General features: G+C 45.8%; 1 protein-coding gene across 1 annotated transcript in view; it reads right to left on the bottom strand.

Annotated features, from left to right (window-relative positions):
- Positions 1 to 2,025: 2,025 nt before the first annotated feature.
- The window catches only part of SPMIP3 (sperm microtubule inner protein 3), a 35,171-nt gene continuing 11,008 nt past the window's right edge, over positions 2,026 to 26,188 (bottom strand). The window contains exons 2-5 of the mRNA XM_060259247.1: positions 9,220 to 9,295; positions 4,544 to 4,636; positions 3,653 to 3,834; positions 2,026 to 2,250 (exon numbers count right to left, since the gene is read on the bottom strand). Coding sequence (XP_060115230.1) covers positions 2,135 to 2,250; positions 3,653 to 3,834; positions 4,544 to 4,636; positions 9,220 to 9,287 — 459 coding nt within the window. The 5' untranslated portion in view covers positions 9,288 to 9,295 and the 3' untranslated portion in view covers positions 2,026 to 2,134. The remainder of the gene's footprint in view (positions 2,251 to 3,652; positions 3,835 to 4,543; positions 4,637 to 9,219; positions 9,296 to 26,188) is intronic.

Genomic DNA, 26,188 nt, shown 5'->3' with positions numbered 1-26,188 from the left:
TTAACCAAATTCTGACTTACACTCTAACTCTCTCCAACGCTGGACTGTCCTACTCTTCTCTGAAGGTCCATCTAGCAGCTATCTCCGCGTTCCACCCGCGTATTGAGGGCTCCACTGTATTTTCGCACTTTGCCACCAAAGCCTTCTTGAAGGGGATCCTTCACCTCCACCCTCCAATCCGCAAAATCCATCCTGCTTGGAGCCTATCGCTGGTCCTGAGTCAGTTAATGAAGCCACCCTTTGAGCCCATGGCCTCCATTCCTTTACACCTTCTAACCTGGAAAACGGCCCTACTAGTAGCCCTTACTACCGGCAGACGAGCCAGTGACATCTGCGCCTTCAGAGCAGACCCCCCATACACAGTTTTCCACCACAACAAGGTAGTACTGCGCCCTGACCCCGCATTCCTACCTAAGGTGGTATCACCCTTTCACCTGGGAAAGCCTTCTATCTTGCCAGCGTTCTTTCAACACCTCACAGATACGGGACAACGTACCCTGCATAACCTAGATGTACGCAGAGCTCTGGCTTTCTACATCGAGAGAACTAGGCAGCTCCGCAAGGACAATAGACTCTTTATAACTTATGCAACCCACAATCGGGGTGCTAAAATCTCAACTCAGAGATTTTCGAAGTGGACTGTGACCACTATTGCACTATACTATGAACTGGCAAAGCAGCCCATACCTGAGCACTTGTGAGCTCACTCTATTAGAGCCGTCGCAACCTCAACAGCCTTCTGCAAGGGCATTCCAATGGAGGACATCTGCGCTGCTGCGGTTTGGTCGTCCCCATCCACATTCGCCTCGCACTACACTCTAGACATCCATGCTCGGCGTGATACGTCCTTTGGACAGGCTGTGCTGCGATCCATCTTCGATTGATGCCTTCTGCTATCTTTTGTGAGTACAAATTTATTCTCTTGAATAACTAACAGTGCTTTAATTTACAGATCCAGCACCCGCCTCCTGACAAATAGCTTGCCAGTCACCCATATGTGGGACTGCACAGAGACCACGAAGAAGATGGGCAGGTTTCTTACCTGTAACTGATGATCTTCAAGTGGTCATCTGTGCAGTCACACATACCCACCCAGCCTTCCCCGCTGCTGGACGATCATATCAATGCATTTACTACACCTATACGGCGGCGGGAAGAAACTGAGTGGGTTGGGCGCCTCCCCCTCGTCTAGGCATGCGCAGACGCTGCCTCCTCCCCGAGACGAGGAGAAAAGTGCACCAAAATTAACGCTTAAGGATTGCTTTGAATTCTCCGAGGTGGGCCCGATCCTGGCGGATAAACCCATATGTGTGACTGCACAGATGACCACTCGAAGATCATCAGTTACAGGTAAGAAACCTGTCCTTTCAGCAACTCTGGACACCAGGGCAACATCAGTGGAAGGCCTTGGCTTCTATGTCATGTTTGCTTACTGTATGACACAGAATGCTGGACAGATGGATCACTGGTTTGCTCCAGCAGGGCTGCTGTTATGTTCTTATCCCACCCCACCCCCTTTTATCTTCACAACAACCTTGTGAGATAGCTTAGAATGACAGGGACTGTTCCGACATGACTCTGACAGTTTCATGGTAGAATAGGGATTTCAAACTTGGATCTTTTCAGTCATTGGCATACACTAATTATTACACAAAACTGACTATTCTCTTGTTTGTTCTGTGTTTTTGCAGCTATGGAAGTCACATAAGGAGTTACACATCTAATGCTGATTATTTTACTCCCGCTCCATTTCATTATTTTGATATGTGTCACCAGGGCTTTTTTTGTAGAAAAAGCCCAGCAGGAACTGATTTGCATATTAGGCAAATCCCTGACATCACCATGGTTTCACACAGACTTTTTTTGGTAGAAAAAGCCCAACGAACTCATTTGCATATTAGGCCACGCCCCCTGACACCAAGCCAGCTGGAACTGCGTTCCTGTGCTTTCCTGCTCAAAAAAAGCCCTATGTGTAACTAATACCGTTTCCATATCTTAAAATTAATTCCTCAGAGCAATGCAGTGTGTATTTACAATTGCCACAAAATCCATGTAGTACTAGAAGTACTCCCAGAAGAAGTGATTTTGAAAGACTTTTCTATATTGATGATGCTGGGGTTTCAGATGCAAGAACTTATCCAATCCCCATAAATGAAGGTTTAACTTTTCCCTTCTTCATGGCAGAAGTACTTTTCCAAACTGATAAGGATTCAGCATCAGTTCTTGGGAGATCCTTAATTTCAGCAGTGTCTGTAATTAGAACAAACCATTACTGGTCTCTTCTTATCAAAACCAATGCTTAATGACATCAAACAGCAGCTCCTCCCTGGACTTCATTCCAACATATACTCCCTCATCTGAAGGCTCATGCAGATTATTTTAAAAAGCCTTGCTATTGAGTTAAAAACCCCTGCTATTCATTGGACTTTCTGCTTCATTCTGATCCTACTTTAAATTATTTTTCCCCCTTCTCCATTAGTTTCCCTGAGCTGATGACTCACTTAGAAGAAGCTGCAGCACAAACACTGTTGATCATTGCCTGAAGCTTACACTGAAACAATTATATGAGGGACTATCATACAAAAAAAAAGAAAGAAAAATGAATTTAATGGAACAGTCCTCCATTATATGCAAATATATGATGGTTAGGAACATATAAGAGATAGAGAAACCATGCAGAGTTTAATAAACAAGTATTCATTCAATATGAGAATCAGTATCTTGATTTCTCTAAATTTCTTATTTCAAGCAAAGAAACAGAATGTATAAAGAGAAATCTTGCAAGTATTGTTTGAACAACAGCTAAAATCCAAAGAGTTTAGCCTTGCCCCAGTTCAGCAAGCCAAGGTAACAGTTTGTCTTTTCCTCAGTAATAGCTCACCACTGTAGCATTACCAAGTGTTTTGGATACTTCCCCCAGTTTGAAAAGGTTTGTTCTGTGGTTTAGGGACTGCAGTTTAAAAATACAATACCAAAGTTACCTTATCTGTGCAGGAACCTGCAATACAGATTATTTGATCTAGGCCTGTGTTTTGTTTGAGAGGACCTCAAAAAGCACAACACTTCAGATCAGTTTATCCTTTCAAGAAGGATCAGAAGAAATGTTTTCGTTTGGCAGAACAATCAGCTACTGATTATCAAACCAGTGATTATAGACTTTTAATCTATGGAGCAATGGTTTTACTTCACGTGTTAAGTTTACAGGATTCAAAACGGTTTTCTCATCAGTTTCTTGCATACTTTAGAAACAAATGCTGCTTGTGGAAAGAAAGTATTTTAAGTGGCTTGCTTAAATTATCTTGAATATAATAGTGCTGCTGGGCAAATTTCATATAACTTGCTCCTGTTTGTCTCTTAGTGGGAAAAGGTGTACTAGTTTATTTCCAGGCTATACATAACAAAACATCTGGTATATAAATCTGTAAGAGGCAAAATTCAGGTGGTCCTTTTTATCCAGTCAATTGACTACCTTCTATATTAATCCTTTAAAAAATCATAGGGCTTTTCTTCAACTACGTTTTATACAATGTACAGAGTTTCTGTTGGTCTTCCTTCATTTCACTATATATCTAATGGAATATCTAAATCAATACAAAAAAAGATGAACTTTCCAAACAAAACATATGTTGGTAGGTTGGTAAAGTTTACCTACCTGATTCATAAAATGGGAATGTGAATGCTTCTCTGTATGTGGTTTGTGTGTACCAGTTGTAGGATTTCTTCTTTGTCCTTTGGTAATGGATATGCCTCTTCAGAATTATATAGTCAAAATCATAGTGAGGTACAATTTCATGTTTTACTGGAGTTGGAACTGACTGCAGTTTTGTAAAAGGTCTAGATAAAAGGCATAAATAGTTCAGTAATCTCATGCTGACATTCAGCTTGGTCAAAACATGAGATCTCTCCATCCAAGCAGTCACATATCTAAATGTTTATTCTAATAACCTATTGAAATAGAGCATTCAGTTATAATCCAGCCATAAGCTAGTAAGCACTAGGAACATGATAGCTTACTGTGAAACTCTCATAATAAACTATTGTTATTCATTTGGCTTCCATCAGACTTCTGAAATAGTTCAAATGAGGCTGTGCACTTTGCAGTTAATCAGTGTAAACGACGTTGAGTTCTGCTGTGGAAATTCACTATTATACCATAAATAGCTTTCAATATTAACTGCTGGATCTTTGTTTTTTGTTTGTATGAAAGATCTTTTCTAGAAATCTTCAAATATCAAGTCAATACAAATATATGATAGCTTGCATTTCCACTTAAATGTTAATCACTAATAAATTGAGATCCAAGATAAGTGTGTAGAGCTTGCTGAAGCCCAGTGGAGAAATACCTTTGCTTTAAAAAATTATGTGTTTTTTTTTTAGTATGGTTTATCACTAACTGATTGCCTTACAGTACCATCCTATGTAATCTATAATCCTATAATCTAAATCTATTGAATTCAATGTACTTAAGGTATGACATTGCTTAAGATGACACTGCCTACCAGTTAGAATAAAGGGTAAGAGACTGAAGAAACTATTTTCTTACCCCAGTTGTCTTTCAGGAGGATACGCAACATGAACCCGTGCTGTTTGCCCTGGATAGTAACCACGAACATCCTTTCCCTGATGATGAATAATTCTGGACCGAAGATAAAAACAATGTAAGGACTTTGTTTCAGATACATTTGTTGGTTTTGCGAATTTCAGAGCAAACCTCCCCCCCCCCTTCCCGCTTTCTAAGTATATTGCTAAAATGTCAATCTGTTGGTAATTAACATTTTATTGGAGTTTCCCAATACAAAAAACAAACAAGATTGCAAAGGAACAAGGATGTAGATAACATTGCAGTGCAGTAAATAATATTGACTATAGCTAAGTAAGAAGTATGTATAAACAAGCTGTAAGTCGTATTGGACAAGAACATAACAGCTGCATTATGTATAAAAAAGAAAATAAAAGGAAACATAGCAAGTAGATTAACATCAAGTTATATAAGATGCCATAATCAATCAATTATGTAATTTAAAGAATATCAGTGTAAAGAGTAATGTATGCTACTACTATTATAAAGTGTACCTTCTGCAACGGTAGTATGCACCTTGTGCAAGATGTAGATCACAACTAGCACAAACAGAAGAAGATATTTCAAAGGGGGGGGGAATTAGAGATAGAGTAAATTGAGATATTCTGAATTATATGGTTAGAGATCAAGAGTTGCTACATAATCTACAAATGAAGACCATTTTCCCATGAAATGTGAGTTTTTAGGTTAAACTTCAGAGTGTTGTATGTGAGCAGTGATTTTTTTCCATGATGTCCGATGATAAGGATGTTGATTTTGGCAAACCATCTTGAGAGAGAAGGAGCCTGAGGAGATTTCCATGATGAGGCAATTGCAGTTCTGGCTGCTACTAGGAGACTCGAAATTATATCTTGTTTATGATGAGAAACTTGTATTCGAGTCCAGAGGTTTAAGAAAAGTAATTGAGGTGAAAATGGAACTGCAAAGCCTGTAATTAGATGAATATGAGTAAGGACTGATTGCCAAAAAGATGGGACACTGCCACCAGCAGTGGACGAAAGTACCTCCTTCTCCACATTTCATCCAGTATAATGGTGAATTAGATGACATTGCAGATAATTTCTTGGGCATGCGGTACCATCGTGTCAGAAGTTTATAGGATTGTAGTCTTGTGTGTATTAGAGGACTCCTCAATAGCTTAGAAGGCCATATTTTTAACCAGTTTTCCTCAGTAATCCTGACTCCATTTGCATTGGTACGGAGAAAGCTGTGTAGAGTGAAAACTGATCAGAATGTTATAGATTTTGGAAATTAACCCTTATTGGTAGATTCTGAGTATTTAAGGACACGTTCAAAATCAGAAAGCTGGGCTGTCATGATTTTAGTTAGTTTGAAAGTTGAGACCACATGCTGAAGTTGCAAGTATAAAAACCAGGAAATGGAACTATGAAGAGCTTGTTCAAGTATCTGCTTCGATAAAAGGCCCTCAGCAGATGCAATGTCAAATGTCAATCTTAAAAAAAACAAAAAAAAAGTGCAATGAGAATTCTTTTCTTTTGGTCTTTGTTTTTAACCTGTTTTTATCGGTTGTAAATTGCCTAGAGCCCTACATTGTGTGTAATAGGCAATTCATAAATTGGATAAATAAATAAATGATCTATCTATTGCTATCTTGTACCTAAGGATCTGAATGGCCTCCATTTAATCCACACAAATAACCCTATGAGTTAGGTGGAATTGAGAGAGAATGACTGGCTTAAGTTTATCCAGCAAACTTGATGGCTGAGTGGGTATTTGGACCCCCAGTCTCTAAGATGTTTTGACTACTATATCATGCTGGCTATAATGGAAAAGCTAAGCATGTTAAAGATAATTAGCTGCAGGACTTTTTTGTAGCAGGAACTCCTTTGCATATTAGGCTACACCCCCTTGATGTAGCCAATCCTCCAAGAACTTATAGGGCCTGCTGTAAACTCTTGGAGGATTGGCTACATCAGGTGGGTGTAGCCTAATATGCAAAGGAGTTCCTGCTATAAAAAAGCCCCTGATTAGCTGCTATAGAATGAACATAGATAGCTAAGTAAACAGGAACATAATAAAGCTAGAAGATTCTGAATCATGATGCCATGATGGTTGGAAGGTGTCCTGATTCAGTACCAGGGCATCTGCTTTCTATGCAAGAAATCCCAGGCTCAGTTGCTGGCATTTCCAGTTAAGAAGGTAATAGTAGACAACATGAAAGGCTTCTACCTGAGCTTGCAAGAGCCTCTGTCAATTGTAGTACTGACTTTGATAAGACAGCTTCATGTGTTGTTAGAACGTCAGCACAAGAGTACATGGAAAAACAATCATGGTGCGGGCTACAATTGCAGCGGAGAAATTCTGATAAAAAATTATAAAACAAAGGACTAGCTAAATTTGTCTAAGCAGATTGTTTTCCTCTTGTATGTGTGTGTTTAATACAAGGCTTCCTCTGATTTTTAAATTTTCATTTATACTCCACCAGCGCTGGCCCAAGGGCTTTTGGTGCCCCAGGCAGGTGCCCCCCCTCCGCAGTGCTGCAGCACATGACACTCGCCCCCTCCTTCCCTTCCCGTCACTTCCCTCCCACACGATCAGAATGCACCACACCTGGGCCATACTGGCCATGACATGGCATGTATCTTATCTTTTGAAGAACGCAGTGGAGGCTTCTCCCCCCCCTCCTTTCCAAAACCAGAAAGGAGGAGGAGCCAAGCCTCCTCCAGCGCATTCGTCGAAAGATAAGATGCATGCTGCGTCGCAACCAGCAGGGCCCAGATGCAGTGTGCTCTGATTGCACCTGGCGGGAGGCAAAGGGAAGGGAAAGGAGAGGTGGGCGGAGGAGGCAGGCAAACGAGGTGCTTGCCTGGGGCACCAGGAGGGGAAGGAGCCCAATTTGGCACCCGCACCCTCCCGGCACCCTAGGCAACCACCTAGTTTGCCTAGTGGACGAGCCAGTCCTGTACTCAAGACAAATTACAAGTTCTTTTAAAAAAACCTTTTCAGTCAATGGATTATAAGATACAATGTTTGAAGCTAACAGCAAAAAATTCTAATAAAGCATACCACTGCAGTTGAACTGGGATTGTTGCCAGGGGGGACGGGACGGACAACCATACATGCAAACATACCTTTTTAAGGCCACTATACAATCACTGTAGAAAGGCTTTATCTCTAATGAACATGACCTGAACTATTATACTGCATGGGCAATTGCCAATTTTGTTTGCAGAGTTGGAAACAACTGGTGCTTGCACAGGGGACTACCTTTACCTTTTTAGTATGGCACCTTCAGAAGATTTTGCTCAGATGAGCTAGGAATTGGGATTTTTGTTTATGAATTTCCACAAATTAATTTATAAATTGTACCATTATCCAGGGTTTGTAAGTAAGGACTGGGTTGTGGAACTGTGCACAAATATTCATTTGTTTTTGTTTGGTTTTACATCTGCCATTGCAAATCTAAATAAAAGTTTCCTTTAAGAACCCATGTTTCGTTTAGTATAGTTTATTCAATTTGTATCCCACCCTCCCCGCCGAAGCAGGCTCACCCCTGATATAACATATATGGGATACCACTGCTTCTCACTACTTTACTCTTGGATTTTGCAGTCTGCTTCCAGCAATACAAGGACACTTCCATTGGTTGAGAACTCCTTCCAGATTCCAAGCCTGGAATTAGTGATAATATTGTTTTTAGAACAAAGTTTGAGTCCAGTTTGAGTATTGTTCTTAGTCCTTCATTACAAACAACTTAGTGGTGTATAGAGGAAGCTGCATCAACATAGTCATCCCCATGCCAGCAAGTCTGAGTATAAATGAGGCTTCCAGTGACGAAAAACTGGCCCTTCAAGCCAGGAAGCTACTAGATGTTGTTTAAGATAAACCACTTTTTATGATGCTGATGTATTAAGAGTTTACAAAATGCTCCTTATCTTTCACTTTTCTTGAAACGTTCAGAACTTGCAAGTGATTACCTAGTTGAGTGGGAAAACAGAATGGTAATAAAACCAATTCAGCATTTACCCCAACACTGCAGTATTATTGGGGGAAATATATATATATATGTATAAATCCTTCCAATGTGCCAATTATGGATTATGCAGCAATTCCTAGTTGTTCAGTTAGCCCGTTAGGTCTATGTTGTTAAGCATGGGCTGAATGGGAGGGACTGTCCCAAAACACTGAGTTGTGGGGAGGTGTGGCTTGGATGAATTGGGATAGCTGTGCCTCATTCCCAGTGGCCATGCAACACAAGGCAGCTCAGCTTTTGCTTGATCTCTTTAAGATGTGGAGGCAAGCAGATACTGGGAATCACAGTTTGGGCCTCATACAGTCATTCTAATTTCTAACCCTCAAAAACTCTTTTTAAAAGTTGTATTGGGTCTACTAACTTGAGCAATCACCATTAGAAATTTCTCCTAATGGCACGACTAAAGAACAAGTTCATGACATACAGATTTTAAAGTTCATAAAGCAATGTTCTGAAATGCTGGATTTACACTGATTGATATGAGATGAATGTAAGCAAACTTGAGCCACTAATAATCAGAATTTGCTAGACTAACTTCATGCTTTCTTGTTCTGTGTGATATCTCACTAATCCCTTTGTCGAGCTGACAATTTTTCTGATTCCTGAAACAGAATCCTGAGAGAGTAGTGGATGTTTAATACTTTACCTTACAGGGACATTGGGTGCTGGATCTACAAATTGTCGTAATCTTATTGCTGTAGCAGGTCCTGCCATTGGGACCCCTGGAAAAAATATAGAATGTTATGCTTTGTTTAACAAATTCTGTTTCTACTTGTACTCTGACCCACAAAAGCTTATGCTTCAATAAATCTGTTATTCCATAAGGTGCCAGAAGAACTCTTGCTGAAGAAGAAGAGAATACATGTCAGGTAGAATCATAGAGTTGGAAGGGACCTCTAGGTTCATCTAGTCCAACCCCCTGCACAATGCAGGAAACTCACAAATACCTCCCCTTAAATTCACAGGATCTTCATTGCTTTCGGATGGTCATCTAGCCTCTGTTTAAAAACCTCCAAGGAAGGAGAGCCCACCACCTCCTGAAGAAGCCTGTTCCACTGAGGAATCGCTCTAACGGTCAGGAAGTTCTTCCTAATGTAGAGCCGGAAACTCTTCTGATTTAATTTCAATTCATTGGTTCTGGTCCTACCTTCCGGGGCCACAGAAAACAATTCCATACCCTCCTCTATATGACAGCCCTTCAAGTACTTGAAGATGGTGATCATATCACCTCTCAGCCGCCACCTCTCCAGGCTAAACATCCCCAGCTCCTTCAACCTTTCCTTGTAGGACTTGGTCTCCAGACCCCTCACCATCTTTGTCGCCCTCTTCTGGACCCGTTCCAGCTTTTCTATATCCTTCTTAAAATGTGGTGCCCAAAACTGAACAAAATACTCCAGGTGAGGTCTTACCAGAGCAAAGTAAAGCGATACCATCACAACACGTGATCTGGACGCTATACTTCTGTTGATACAGCCCAAAATTGCATTTGCCTTTTTAGCCACTGCATCACACTGTTGACTCATGTTCAGCATATGATCCACCAAGACCCCTAGATCCTTTTTGCACATACTACTGCTAAGACAAATCTCCCCCATCCTATAACCATGCATTAGATTTTTCCTACCTAAATGCAGAACTTTACATTTATCCCTATTAAAAGTCATTCTATTGGTTTTAGCCCAGTTTTCCAGCCTGTCAAGGTCATCCTGTATACTGTTTTTGTCTTATTCTGTGTTTGCAACCCCTCCCAATTTAGTATCAACAGCAAATTTAATAAGCATTCCCTCTATTCCTTCATCCAAATCATTGATAAAGATGTTGAACAAACAGGTCCCAGGACAGATCCATGAGGCACTCCATTTGTCACTCCTCTCCAAGAGGATGAGGAACCATTCACAAGCACTCTTTGGATGCGATCCATCAACCAGTTACAGATCCACCTAACGGTAACAGGATCCAAACCACATTTTACCAACTTGTCAACAAGGATAGTATGTGGAACCTTATCAAAAGCCTTACTGAAATCAAGATAAATGATGTCTAGAGCATTCCCCTGATCCAACAAGGTAGTCACTTTCTCAAAAAAAAGAGATCAGGTTAGTCAGACATGACTTGTTCTTGAGAAAACCATGCTGGCTCTTAGTAATCATATCCATACTTTCTAAATGTTCCAGGACCGACTCTTTGATGATTTGTTCTAAAAGTTTTCCAGGTATAGACATCAAGCTGATGGGTCGGTAGTTACCTGGATCGCCTTTTTTCCCCTTAATGAAGGTGGGGACAACATTCGCCCACCTCCAATCTTCCGGCACCTCTCCTGTTCTCCAAGAATTCTCAAAAATAATAGCCAGAGGCTCAGAAATTACATACACAAGCTCTTTTAGAACCCCTGGATGTAATTCATCTGACCCTGAGGACTTCGTTTCATTTAAAGAAACTAGGTGTTTATGTACTACCCCTATGCTGATCCTAGGTTGGAACTTCATATCCTCCTTATATGTTCTGTTTTTGCCATGTTGAGCACCGTTTCCCTCAGAAGGGAAGACTGAGGAAAAGTAGGAATTGAGCAGTTCCACCCTCTCTTTAATACCCATTACAATTTCACTTTCTTGCCTTTGCAATGGGCCTACCATATCCTTGCTCTTTTCCTTACTCTGAACATAAGAAAAGACCCCTTTTTTGCTGTTTTTAGCATCTTTGGCCAGCCTAAGCTCATACTGAGCTTTTAACTTTCCTAACTTTTTCTCTACAAGCACTGGTGATTTGTTTATATTCATCCTTGGTTATAAGACCCTCCTTCCATTTCCTAAAGGAGTCTTTTTTATTTCTCAAGTCTTTAGACAGCTGTTTATGGAGCCACTTCGGCTTCTTTAGGCTTTTTCCATTTTTTCTTCTCATAGGAATCATCTGTAATTGCGCTTTCGGTATTTCACTTTTAAGAAACTCCCACACCTCCTGAACCGCCTTCCTCCTAAGTATTTCTGATTTTACCAAGCATAGTTCTAAGTTTATCAAAGCTTGCCTTTCTGAAGTCCAACCTATAAGTCTGGCTACATATAGCTTTTCCCTTCCCTAATACTGTAAATTCCAAAATCACATGGTCACTACTGCCCAGGGTGCCCACTATTTCCATTTCTTCAGTCAATTCTTCCTTGTTGGTGAGAATCAAATCCAAGATAGCAGATCCCCTTGTTTCCTTCCTCACTTTCTGGAAAAGGAAGTTGTCAGCAAGACGAGTCAGGAATCTATTTGACTTTTCATTTTTAGCAGAGTTGGACTTTCAACAGATGTCTGGGTAATTGAAATCTCCCATGATCACTGTATCCCTTCTCTTGGAGAATTTGGCAATTTGCTGTAGAAGTATCTCATCCAAGTCCTCTGACTGACTTGATGGTCTATAGCAGACCCCCACAATAATATCACTGTTATTCTTACTCCTTTTATTTTTACCCAAAGACTCTCAACTGAGCTGCCATGCTCAGATTCACATATTTCCTCACAAGTATATACCTCCTTCACATATACTGCTACGCCTCTGCCCTTTCTCATTTGTCTGTCCATTTTAAATAAGTTGTACCCCTGAATCCTAATATTCCAGTTGTGAGTGTCATCCCACCAAGTTTCAGTAAGGCCTATTATGTCATAGTCTCCTTCCTTTATTAAGATTTCCAGTTCCTCCTGTTTGTTTCCCATACTCTGTGCATTAGTGTAGAGACATCGGAATCCACGTTTTATGCATCCCGGGGGTTTAGTTTCCGTACAAGCCTGCAAGTTAACATTACCTAGCGTATGCGCCACTTAAGTAGTTCTGTTGGAATATGAAGGACAGTAAATATACATTCAAAATGAAAACTAAGGATTTGGTTTAAGAAGTTTCTCCTACAATTCCACTTCTGGAACTATACTTTCACTGATAGCCCTTTCTGTATTTTAAAACTGTGGCTTCCTGCATTCACCTAGAAATGTTAAAGACTAGGGTCCACAGAACTAGACAATTAATTCTATGAAGCCAGAAGGCTTTCTCTTCGTTTTTCTTAAATTGTGCCTAAAATGGCAAACCTTTGAAACAGGGAAATTTTAAGAAATCATTTGAGTTGGTTTGTAAATCACCTATTCAAGAACATAAATTCTTGTGGGCTAGTTCAAGTCATTGGGGACAGCTTCAGTAGCTCTTCATATTCCAGTCCTTGTTCATATTCTTCAGGCACAAAGTTCATATGTTTAGAAGTTTCATATGCTACTGCAGCCACTGTTACAGGCTTTCACATGAAAGGATGAATCATAGTTGGCTTATGCAAATATTGACTCACTAGCATTTGAAAAATATAGATTATGTTGCCTGACAACCATGTCAGCAAATTGTGTTTTGACCACTCCATGGCAACCTCTGTGTATACAGACATTTAAATTTTGTAGGGGTGAATCACAGACTTGAGTCGTTGAACATTTTTGGTCTCTGCCCTAAGGAAATAAAGAGGAAGCCAACCTCTTCCTCTGGTATCTTTAACTAAAAATCTTAATTAAGTTGCTGATTTTGTATTTGTATTTAATTTCTTTTTATTTTTATAGTTCATTAATTCAGTGGGTACACGAAATCACCACATTATCTTCTCTCTTTCATTTCATATCAACATTAGGGGAGGGACAGTGGCTCAGTGGTAGAGCATCTGCTTGGTAAGCAGAAGGTCCCAGGTTCAGTCACTCCAACTAAAAAGGGTCCAGGCAAATAGGTGTGGAAAACCTCACCTTGAGACCATGGAGAACCGCTGCCAGTCTGAGTAGACAATACTGACTTTGATGGACCAAGGGTCTGATTCAGTATAAGGCAGCTTCATATGTTCAAACAACAGTAACCCTCTGAGTTAGGCATATCTGAGAGACAGTAACTGGCCTAAGATCACGCAGTGAATTTCCATGGCAAAGCGGGGATTTGAATCTGGTTTGGTGCTCTGTTACACCATACTCTGCTGGAGAGTAGAAAAGTAAATTAGATTACACAAGTAGGAGAGTTTCAAGGACTCAATGGAGGGATCTCATTTCCCTGCTGTCTGAAAGCCCCTGTAGTCTCCCCCTGTTTCTGTTTCCTCCTTTTGTTCCTACCCACCAGCCAGCCTACCCTTATCTGGACTCACATCTTCAGCTTTCCTTCCTTCCCTCCCTCAGACAGTCTCTCTCTCTGGGAAAACTATATGTAGTTCCAGCTGCTGAGCTGGGTCCAGTTATGAGGCAGGGATCCCATAAGGATGTTCAAATATGCCTCACTTTCCACTATATTCCCACACACACACACACACACACACACACACTATTTCTTCCTCTTGACAACCCCCATATCACTTTTCCATGCTTCTTTTTTCTTTCCTACCCATCCACCTACCAGTCTGTTATCTACTCTCCCATTTTCAGCTATATTATGTCTTTACTTCATTTATATCCCACCTTTTTTCCACAATGGGGACACAAAATAGCTTATAGAAACCCCCACCCCCACCCCCCATCCTCCATGTTATCCTCACAACAATTCAGTGGAGTAGATTAGGCTGAGAATGTGAAACTGGCCTAGAGTCATCCAGTTAATTTCTATGGTAGAATGGGGATTTTAACCTGGATCTCCCAGATTCTAGTTTAAAAGATGGTTGCCAACCTCCAACTGGGACCTGGAGATCTGCCATTACAGTTTATCTCCACATGGTAGAGATTGGTGCCCCTGAAGAAAATAGCTCCTTTTTGAGGATGAACTCCATGGGATTATACCCTGCTCATGTCCCACCCCTTCCCAAACTGTGCCCTACTCCACCCTTAAATCTCCAGGAATTTCCCAAGCCAGAGTTGGTAACCCTAGTCCAGAACTTAAACCACTCTACCATACTGGTTTTTGTGAGGTGGCTGCTGTTGAACAGAAGCAAGCAACTGTGCCTGGGTGAGTCGTGGAAGTCTTGTGATAGCAAGTTGCCTGATGGTTGCTGCTGGGGCTGGCCTCAAGAATCCTCCCTCAAGAGCCAGTTTGGTGTAGTGATTGTGTGTGGACGCTTATCTGGAAGAACCAGGTTTGATTCCCCACTCCTCCACTAGCAGCTGTTCGAATGGCCTTGGATCAGCCATAGCTCTTGCAAGACTTGTCCTTGAAATGGCAGCTTCTGGGAGAGCTCTCTCAGCCCCACCCACCTCACAGGCTGTCTGTTGTGGGGAGAAAAGATAAAGGAGATTGTAAGCCACTCTGAGACTGATTCAGAGAGACGGGTGGGATATAAATCTGCAGTCTTCTTCATCATCAAAGGCCAAAGCAGCCCTGGAAAGGGCCCTGTCTTTTAGTGCCAAAACCAAGGCTTGAAGGCTGGCATAACTATTGTGGTTGCCTAATCACTGAGGGCAACCCTGGCACTAGAGGTTCTGCCATTTCAGGCAGAACCCTGCGCCATTTCCCCAGCTCCATTTGCACGCACGCAGCGCAATGATGTCACCCATAAGTGACATCGCACCAGTGAACTTTTCTGAAGCATTCTTTCTCAGCTCTGAGCAATCAGAGATGAGAAAGAATGCTTGGTGCATGTCCCTTCCCGGCTCTCTCTGGGTTTGGAAGTGGCTGGGCAGGGGAGGGGGGCATCATTCTTTTGGCTCTGAGTGATTGGAGCCGAGAAAGAGCACGCAGCATGCCCCCTGCCCAGCCCTCTCCAGGTTTGGAGGGAGCTGGGCAGGGGGGCACATCATTCTTTCTCAGCTCCAATCATCAGAGCTGAGAAAGAATGCTCGGTACACACCCTGACCAGCCCTCTCCAGGTTCAGAGGGAGCTGGGCAGAGGGGCGCATCATTCTGTCTCAGCTCCGAGCGATCAGAGCCAAGAAAGAATGCTTGGCACATAATTCTTTCTTAGCTCCGATTGCTCAGAGTCAAGAAAGAAAGGCACTCAGGGACAGTGTGGGTGGGGACAGGAAGGGAGTGCCTGCACCAGTGGTGAGTTGGCACTCTAGGTAGCCACCTACTTTGCCTACTCCCACATGCCAGCCCTGACTGAGGGCATTCATTTTTTAAAGCTACAGGTGCTGCTTATATTATTTGGAAGAGTTAGTTCCCTTTTTTAAAAACAAAAGATTTTTCTGCAAATCTGGGGCTTTTCTCAGTTTCATAAGACAATATGAGCCTGCTTCAGCAAGGAGAGCGGGATATAAATCAAATAATAATATGTCTTATCTGTCATATCTCTGGTCTCCAGATTTAAGTATTTATTTATTTAATTCTATTTTTAGCCCACTCTTCCTGTAGAACAGGCTTAGGATGGGCTACATCAAAAAAACCATCAACAGTAAAAAAACCAATTTAAAATATATAAAATCTAAAATTACAGAGTAACAATAGGTACTAAAATGGCAAATTCTGCCTATTGTCCAGGTCCAGCAAGTCTTATAGCACTTGGATGGAATAAAGGGGGAAGCCAGTAACAAGTGACATCCACTGCCTCAACTGAAAGTCTGGCAAAAGAGCAGATCCCGCAGGGCCCGGATCTCCAGGGGGACCTCATTCCACCAGGCAGGGACCAGGGCCAAAAAGGCCCTGGTCCTCATTGAGGCCAAAAGGACATCTCTGGGGCCAGGCATCACCAGAAGCTGTTGAGTTGCTGATCGTAAAAACCTACAGGGCTCATACAGGGAGAGGTGGTCCCGTAAGTATGCTGGCCCTTGGCCGTATAAGGCTTGTAGCCAGTGCAGTTTATGCAGCACAGGATGGATCTATGCCCGTATAGTCAACAATGTCAACGTCCATGCAGCAGCATTCTGCAGCAGTTGGAGTTTCTGGAGGAGGGTCAAGAGCAGCCCCATGTAGAGAGAGTTACAATATTAGGGTTTGTAGAATCTTTCGGGCTCAAGTGCCGTGTTCTACTGGAGAAAGTTTTTCTTCCAGACGTTTCATTCTCAGCTGCAGAGAACATCCTCAGTGGCGTTGCAGCCGGAGCAGGCGCTCTGACCTTCTTGGCTGCTGTGCATTGAGTGAGGCCAGGGCTGCTGGAGAGCTGCTATTTCTAGGCTAGAGGGGGTGTGGTGAAAGGGCAATTGGTTTGTGGATGTGCGCCCATTGATTGCTGGGGCTTCCTGGAAGGGTAGTGATAAGGAAACTGGCTGTTGAATGTGATCCACGTCATCCACTTTGAAAGAACTGAAGTCCTTTCTACGGTCTCACATTATCATACCTGCCTGAACAGAGAAGCTATTGAGATTTACAAACACCAGCACAATTTTAACAGAAAGGAAGAAAGCATTTCCATCCACCAATCTTGCTATCTAGCTCTGCAAAACACCCTACAGACTATAAATTGCAGAAAGTCTCAGAACAACCAGCAAATTCCACAGAACAATCAGCACAGTCAACAACCATCTTCCTTATCTTCACACCCCTTCCAACCCTCCCAGCAATTAACACAGAACAATGGTCACATTCAACAGCCAGTTTCCTTATCACTACCCTTCCAGGAAGCCCCACCAAACAATGAGTTACAATAATCTAGCCTGGAAGTGACCATCACATTGGTCACTGTGGCCAGGTAATGAGGGGCGAGATACAGGATCAAGTGTCTGACCCGCCTCAGAGGAAAAAAGGCTGATCTGGCAGTGGTGGTAACCTGGGCCTCCCTAGTCAGAGAGGCATCCAGGAATACCCCCAAGCCCTACACCCTCGATGTGGGCTTCAGTGGAGCCCCATCAAAGGATGGGAGCCTGATCTCTCATCCCAGCCCCCTGTAATCTAGCCACAGGACCTCTGCCCTTCAATGGATTCAATTTCAGCTGGCTCTGTTGCAACTGACCAGCCAGGCCTGCAATGCCCTGCCCAGTTCCTCTGGGGCCAAATCTGGGTGGCCATCCATCAGCAGATAGAACTGGGTGTCATCTGCATATTGATGACACCCCAGCCCATACCTCCAGATAATCTGGGTAAGGGGGCACATGTAGATGTTGAATAACTTCAGGGAAAGAATTGCTTCCTGCAGCACACCACATTGTAATGGATGCCACTGGGATAGTTTACCCCCAAGCACCACCCTCTGTCCCCAACTTTGGAGAAAGGAAGCCAGCTATTGTAGGGCCAGCCCCCATATCCCTGTGTCAGTGAGATGGTAGGCCAGCATTTCACAGTTGACCATATTAAATGCTGCTGACAAATCAAGAAGGATCAGCAGTGCCAAACCGCTTTGATCCAGATGCCTCCAGAGATCATCCACCAAGGCAACCAACACAGTCTCCGTCCCATGAGCAGGGCAGAAGCCGGACTGGAAGGGATCCAGGACATCAGCATCCTCCAAGAAAGCCTGACATTGCATTTCCACTGCCCTCTCCACTACCTTGCCCAGGAACAGCAAGTTCAAGACTGGGCAATAGTTTGCTAGGACCATAGGGTCCAAAGATGGTTTCTTCAGGAGAGGACAGACCACTGCCTCCTTCAGGGGAGTTCGTATGCCGTCACCACAGTAGCCAAATACGGGTCTATGTTGAGAATAAGACATGTTGAGTTCCCCCCTAAACTCAATCCTAATATCAGTATAGCAATATGCCATCTTCAAAGTTGTGTGAAGAGCACCTACATATATTTTCAAATCTCTTGAACATTTTAGTTAATGTTGGGAAACGCATCAGTATGACTTTAAAAAAAAACCAGGTTCAAGTTCTTGTCCAGTATATGCTGTTGATAGCGTCTTATATCTGTGTATGTAACTCTGAACACGGACCCCAGTGTGAATTAAGAAATCCACCCAAGGACAGGTTTGCAAAAAAAGCTGTGGGATGGTTCCAGTGTCTAAGCTTTTAACATAAAGGTCCATATGTGAGGAGAGCAAGCCCTACAATCATACAGCACAAGATCTTACCCACCCTTTTTTTTTGGAGGGGGGGTGTTGCCTAGCCTCAGCAACAGTAAATTGGGGGGAAAGGAAGGATGAAGTCAGCAGCAGGAGGAAATAGGTGAGGCAATGGGATGGTGGGAAGAAGGAAAGATGAAAACACAGGGAAGAAGGAGAAGTGCCAACAACAGGAGCATGAAGGAGTGGCAGGAAGATGTGGAGAAGTCAGCAGGAGGATAGGATTTCCCCTTTCATCATTAGTGCACCACAAATTCATCCATCCATCTGTCATGTTTTTTAGGTATTTGGTTCACCAGAACCAAAGAGACATTTTAAAAATAAGATTTTACATTCAGCAAGGTAAAATTACATAAAAGCAGAATGGTGTAAAAATTAAAATTATCCAAAAGATAATTAAGATAGAATAAAAATAAAATTATCCAGAAGCATACATAAGCTGTTCACAGATCTTTATTTTAGCTAGCAAGTACTTAGCTACCTGCAAGGTGATATAGGTCTAATAATTACATTCCCTGACTCCAAATAAAGATTGCAGAAAAATAATGCATAAGCTAATTGTTCTGAAACCCCAGCCCTACGAGGGCAATACCTTTCACTAAAAGGGATTCTACCGGATAATATACATACTAGGGATGGGCATGAACCAGCTCACAAATTAAAGTTTGTGATGGATTTTGGCTGGTTCATGAAGTTCGTGGCAAGTCTACCCTCAAGAACTTTCCACATTCAAGCATTTAGGGGAAGCTTGTGCTGTTTCTTGAATGGATATATTTTCAGACCAACTGTCTCCACTCAAACAAAATGTTCACCAGGCTTCGAAGCAGTGTGTATTATGTATGTTTGTCCGTTAACCACGGAAATACTCTTGACAGTTTTAAACTAGTCTTGTCAGTATCAAGAGGATTCCCCCCACCCTTTGCCAGTGTTCCTTTGTGTTCCCTTCCCAATTTCTTGCACAGCTTGCAACCAGTGTTCCCTCTAAGCTGAGTTAGTGTGGGCTGTTAGTGCGAGAAGGAAACCACATTTGCAACTAGAATGATTAAAGAGTTGGAACACTTTCCCTATGAAGAAAGGTTATTGGAGAAACATCGACTGAGGGGTAACATGATAGAGGTTTACAAGATTATACATAGGATAGAGAAGGTAGAGAAAGAAGTACTTTTCTCCCTTTCTCAATATGAGAACTCATGGACATTCAATGAAATTGCTGAGCAGTCAGGTTAGAATGGATAAAAGGAAGTACTTCTTCACCCAAAGGGTGATTAACACATGGAGTTCACTGCCAAAGGAGGTGGCGGCTGCAAGCATAGACAGTTTCAAGGGGGGAATGGATAAACATACGGAGCAGAGGTCCATCTGGCTATTAGCCACAGCATAATCTTCTTCGTGGTCTCTGTGCATCACACTGATGGGAGTAGGCGCCAGCGCCGATCTCGATCGGTAAACTTCAAAAGCTGCGGATTTCCGCGCCGATGTCCCAGTGCGCATGCCCGGAGCCCCCCCCCACGCATGCTCACTGGGACAGGAGCGGACATCCCGCCAGTTCTCTTCTGACCGCCGCGCTGATCAGTCGATCTTCTTGCTACGGTCAGTGAACTTACCTTTGGATAAAAAAATTTTCTTCTGTTATCGCTAGTTAGATAGTTGTAGTTATAGCTGTAGTTTTAGTATAGTTGTAGATAGTTAGTAGTAGCTGCGGGAGAGTGGGGTGATTTTTCCCGCCCTTCGGGGCCCCCTCTCCCTATTTTTCGGTTTCCCGCCGTTTGCTTTCCCTCGTATGGAAAGACGGTGGGGGTTCTTTCGCCGCTGCTCCTCGTGCGGGAGTAAAATCGCCCCTCCGGATGGGCACGAACTGTGTTTGCTTTGCCCGGGCGAGAGGCACCGTCCGGACTCCTGTCCTCACTGCGCCAAGTTTTCGCGCCAAACGAGGAAGAACAGGGCAGCCCGACTTGCAGCGGCGTTGATGGAGCGGGCTCTTTCCCCCAGTCGCCAGCAGGCGGAGCAGGCGGAACAGCCCTCCGGTCACTCTGACCAGTCGGCACCGAAGTCGGTCGACACCGACCAGACCCCTTCCGACGCCGATCGCCCTAGCAAAAAGTCGGGCTCGGCGGTAACTCCGGAATCCTCGACGCCAGCAAAACGGCGCAAGGAGGAAAAAGGGGCTTCGGCTGCAAAGGTGAAGAAGGACAAGAAACAGAGACACAAATCGGCGCCGCTCTCTGCACCGGTGTCTCCTGTGGACCCCTCGGCTCCGATCGTCCCTCCACTTAAGCTCTTCGCATCCCCGATACGCCATTCGGGCACCCCCTTGGAGTCGAGGTCGACGCAGTTGGTCATTTCGGATTCTGATTCGGACATAGAACCGGGCCAGAGGATCGGTACCGACCGCAGCCCTCTCGGCCGAAGCACCCCTTGGCAGCGAAGCCCATCGGTCAAACCGACTGATCGGCCCCGAGACCGTTCAGCCAGCAGGTCACGATCTCCTCTCGGTAGGAATGAAGGCCGATCGCCTCGCGGAGCCCCGTCCCATGTCCCGTGGGACCAGAGACAATGGCAGTACCTGTATGGGGCCTATCCGGTACAACCACATTTTCAATGGCTGCCGCCGCGACAACCCGAATGGGACCAAGCTTCTGAAACATCTTATCGGTCCCGAACGTCGTTTCGTACAGTGAAGATGGCCCCGTCGGCGTCGGTGTCGAAAACCCCAGAACTGCGCACGAAGGAGCACGACGTCGCCCCACCGGTGAAACCAAGGCCGACCCCGACAGCCCCAGTGTCCCCGAAACCGAGGCAGCCGTCGGACTTCTCTGACTCCCCGGACGAGTCTCCCAGGTCACCGGAAGGATCGTCTCCCGAGGGAGGTCTGTCGTCGCCGGACGACTCATCGCCACCGGGAAAGACTTCAGACGAGCAGCCAATCTCGCCGTCGGAAGACCTCAAGTCCTACGGCGACTTAGTCAAGAGGATGGCTCAAACCCTCTCGCTCCCGACGATCCAGCCGCAGCCAGTCGTCACCGATACGGTCTTCGACATCGTGCAACAGGACACCTCCACTGCTGTGGCACTGCCCCTGACCAACGTTATGTTGCAGACTGCCAAGTCCTCATGGGACAAGCCGGCGTCCACGCCTGTGTCCTCCCGCAGGCTGGACCATATGTACAGGATTCAGGAAGCATCAGCAGAGTTCCTGTATGTGCACCCGAGACCGAACTCTGTGGTAGTGTCCTCTTCGTCGAAGGCGAAGAAGACTCACTCCACGCCCCCCGATAAGGAGGGTAGGAAGCTTGATGCAATAGGAAGGAGACTTTATACCTCAGGCTCCTTGGGAGTCAAAATAGCAAATTATGCGGCCTGTATGGGCAGATATCAATATGCCCTATGGGACCAAGTCTCCACCATTCTCGGTTCCATCCCGGAGCAGGCTAAGACCTCATTGAGGAAACTGCAAAAGGAGGGCATGGCCCTCGCAAAACAGCAGCTGAACTCGGCAAAACACTCGGGAGACACGTGTTCCAAAACATTGACCACGGCCATCTCCCTTCGCAGACACTCCTGGCTCCGTTCCACGGCACTGCAACAAGACACGCAGGCCTACGTGGAGGACTTACCGTTTGATGGTTCGGGATTGTTTAGCTCAAACACAGACTCGGTTCTGCAGGAGCTAGACAAAAGCATAAAGACGTCCCGGAACCTGGGGGTAACAAGTCCCCGCACCCCAGCTAAGAGACAGTGGCCGAAGAAGAAGCCATACTCAAAGTCGCCAGAGAGGCAATGGCGCTCCAAGCAACCGGCTTTTCCGCGGCCCCAGTACCAACAGAAGCCCAAGTACTCGCCACCCTCTACTCAGGCTCCCAGGCAGAAGGGTTCCAAACAAAAGCAGGGCCTTTGACTGCCTCCCACCTTTGGATGGCCCTGTGGACTTGCACAATATCCGGTTGGCACGTTTCTTCCCTGCCTGGACCCGCATCACGTCGGATCGCTGGGTGCTGTCAATTATTCAACAGGGCTACGGGATAGAGTTTTCAAACCCCCCACCCACCCCGACCTTCGTTTACACCCCCCCTTCGCAGACCCTCCGAGAAGAGGTATGCTCCCTCCTCGACAAGGCCGCGATCGAAAGAGTCCCTACGCACCAGCTCAGGCGTGGCTTCTACTCCCGATACTTTGCAGTCCCGAAACGGGACGGGGGTCTTCGGCCAATTATGGACCTACGAGCCTTGAACGAGTTCGTGAGATGCGACAAGTTCAGGATGACGACCCTGCAGTATATCCTCCCGTTGCTGGGACAAGGGGACTGGATGGCCACGCTCGATCTAAAGGATGCGTATTTTCACATATCAATTCATCCCTTCCACAGACAGTTTCTCCGCTTCACGGTGGGAGAGGAGCACTTCCAATACAGGGCTCTCCCCTTTGGACTATGCACGGCCCCGCGAGTATTCACCAAGGCGATGGTGGTGATCGCCGCTCACCTGAGACAGCAAGGGGTAACACTCTTCCCGTACATCGACGACTGGCTCCTGGTGGCGGAGTCCAGGAAGTCGTTGTTGCAGCACATAGAAATCACCCTTGCCCTGGTGGAGGAACTGGGACTTCAGATAAACCAGAAGAAGTCCCATCTCCAGCCTGCTCAACGTGTACAGTTCATAGGGGCGATACTCGATACGCGGAAGTGCAAGGCATTTCTTCCTCCAGACCGCGCGGACGCCATTGTGCGGATGGTAGAGGCGTTCTGCCGGAATCCGGTGGTCTCAGCACGGAAAGTCCAGAGACTTTTAGGACTTATGGCAGCCACCACGGCGGTGCTTCCTTTCGCAAGGCTGAGGATGCGGACTCTGCAGCTCTGGTTCTTGCGGAGTTTCAAGTGCAACCTGGAACCGTACTCCCGCCTCCTGACGGTGCCGCCGGACGTTCTGGAATCCCTGCGGTGGTGGGGTCAGAAACAGTGTCTGGTGGAAGGGGCCCCCTTCCACAAACCAGTACCAGTACTAACGATCACGACGGACGCCTCCCTGTGGGGTTGGGGTGCCCACATGGGGGGAATGTGTGTGGGGGACAGGTGGCCGAGTCGCTACAGTCAGCAGCACATCAACCTGCTGGAGCTCCTGGCCATCTTTCACGCCGTCTTCTCCTTCCAGAACCTCCTGAAGGGAAAAGCAGTGGCGGTGATGACCGACAACACCACGGCGGTGGCGTACGTCAACAGGCAGGGGGGGACGGTATCCCGAAACCTCTGCCACCTGGCCATCTCGCTATGGGAGCTGTGCAGATCGCTGGGGGTTTCCCTGCAAGCAGCCCACTTGCCAGGGGTGAAGAATGTGCAGGCAGATTTCCTCAGTCGTGGAGGAGCCCTGTCTCACGAGTGGGAGCTGAACTCAGAGTTCCTGGATCCAGTCTTCCACAGCTGGGGGACACCGGAACTCGATGTGTTTGCTACAAGGCACAATGCGAAGTGCGACCTGTTCTGCTGCAGGGGGGGAGCGGACCCCTTGGCTCTTGGGGACGGTCTCCTAATCCCCTGGACCCATCATACGGTGTACCTGTTTCCGCCCATCCCGTTGCTGACCAAGGTCGTGCAGAAGCTTCTGCGGGAGCGCCCGCAGGGGATCCTGGTGACGCCATGGTGGCCGAGGCAGCACTGGTTCCCCCTGGTCTTGCGGCTGGCCAAGGGGAGGTACCACCGATTCCCCCAGGCCCCGGACCTTCTCCTCTCTTATCAGGGCAGGATCCTCCATCACGATGTGCCGCATCTCAGGCTGACGGCATGGCGCCTATGATCTCCGACAGGGCGCAGTTCGTCATGCTGAACTCGAGGAAGGCGTCCACAAGGAAGGCGTACGCAACTAAGTGGGCGAAGTTCACGGAGTTCGCGGTCAGTCGTTCTGTGTCTCCCGCTAGAGCGGGGCTGCCCGTGATTTTTGACTTCCTGATTGTGTTGCTGGACAAGGGCCTCGCGCAGTCGTCAGTACGGGTCTACCTGGCGGCCATTTCGGCACAGCATGAGCGTATAGAGGGCCGGTCGGTCTTCACGCACCCGGACACAAAACGGTTCCTCAAGGGCATGGCGAGACTGTACCCGGCAGTCAGGAGCCCTGCCCCAGCCTGGGACCTGCCCATGGTCCTGGGGGCCCTAACAGGGAGACCTTTTGAGCCTATGGCCTTCTGCTCTCCTCACTTGTTGGCCTGGAAAACAGCTTTCCTGGTGGCCATCACTTCGACGAGGAGGGTGGGGGAGCTGGCGGCACTGCGCTGTGACGCCCCTTACCTCAATTTCTCAGTGGATGGGGTGATGCTCCGCCCCGATATTAAGTTTCTACCAAAGGTGGTGTCATCGTTCCACCTGAATTCAGAAATTTTTCTACCGGTGTATTTCCCGTCACCGGCTAATGACTCAGAACGGCGCCTTCATGCCCTGGACGTTAAACGGGCGCTGTCTTTCTATCTTCACCGCACAAGTCAGTCGCGGAGGGACCCCAGACTGTTTGTGTCGTACGCTGGACCCTCCGTGGGTCTGCGGATCTCCTCGCAACGTTTGTCCAAATGGATCACGGGAACGATCCGCCTGTGCTACATGCTCCACAAGAGGCCATTGCCCGGCCCTCTGCGGGCTCATTCCACGCGAGCGATGGCGACCTCGGCTGCCTTCATGAAGGGAGTGCCCCTCCAGGACATCTGTAAGGCTGCCACATGGGCATCAGCTCACACCTTCGTGTCCCACTACGCGTTGGACCTGGGGCGGAGACGAGCTTCCTCCGTGGGCCACGCTGTCTTGCAGTCCGTCTCCTCGTGATGGACCGTCGCACCCGCCTCCAGGTAGGCTTGAGCTTGCTAGTCTCCCATCAGTGTGATGCACAGAGACCACGAAGAAGATAAACAGGTTTCCTACCTGTAACTGATGATCTTCGAGTGGTCATCTGTGCAGTCACACTACCCGCCCGACCTTCCCCGCTGCTGACGGTCCCTCCTGAGGGGCTGACGTGGCGGTCAGAAGGAACTGGCGGGATGTCCGCTCCTGTCCCAGTGAGCATGCGTGGGGGGGGGGGCCTCCGGGCATGCGCACTGGGACATCGGCGCGGAAATCCGCAGCTTTTGAAGTTTACCGATCGAGATCGGCGCTGGCGCCTACTCCCATCAGTGTGACTGCACAGATGACCACTCGAAGATCATCAGTTACAGGTAGGAAACCTGTTTTTGTTGGAACTCTCTGTCTGGGGCAGTGATGCTTTGTATTCTTGGTGCTTGGGGGGGCACACAGGGATTGCTTCAAGTGTCCTGACCCCACTGATAGACCTCCTGATGGTGCCTGGTTTTTTTTGGCCACTGTGTGACGCAGAGTGTTGGACTGGATGGCCAATTGGCCTGATCCAACATGACTTCTCTTATGTTCTTATTTCAGAGACAGGATAGACAACATACCAACCACAGAACAGTTTAAAAACCTTGTTCACCCCCATGCCTAATAGTAAAAATGCTAGATGCTACACCAACATTTTGCTGGCAACATAGTTATGACATATTTATGCCATAGAAAGATTACTTAAAACACACACTTCTTTTTGTTACCTCACAATTTGTAGTGTTTAATTAAATTATGTAAACTAATATATTTTGCAGAAGTAAATACTAAATTGTTCAAATAAAAAACAGGGTGTTGTGGATTTTTAAAAATTTTTATTTTATTTTATCAGATTTATATTCTGCGCTCAGGTTGGCTAACAACAGCAGATTAAACCACATAAAACATTAAAAAACAAAATACACAATAAA

Source organism: Heteronotia binoei, chromosome 1 (assembly GCF_032191835.1).
Source record: "Heteronotia binoei isolate CCM8104 ecotype False Entrance Well chromosome 1, APGP_CSIRO_Hbin_v1, whole genome shotgun sequence".
In the NCBI taxonomy this organism is placed as follows: Eukaryota; Metazoa; Chordata; class Lepidosauria; order Squamata; family Gekkonidae; genus Heteronotia; species Heteronotia binoei.
Note: the sequence above shows the minus strand (reverse complement) of the source record. Positions and strands in the feature narration are given on the sequence as shown.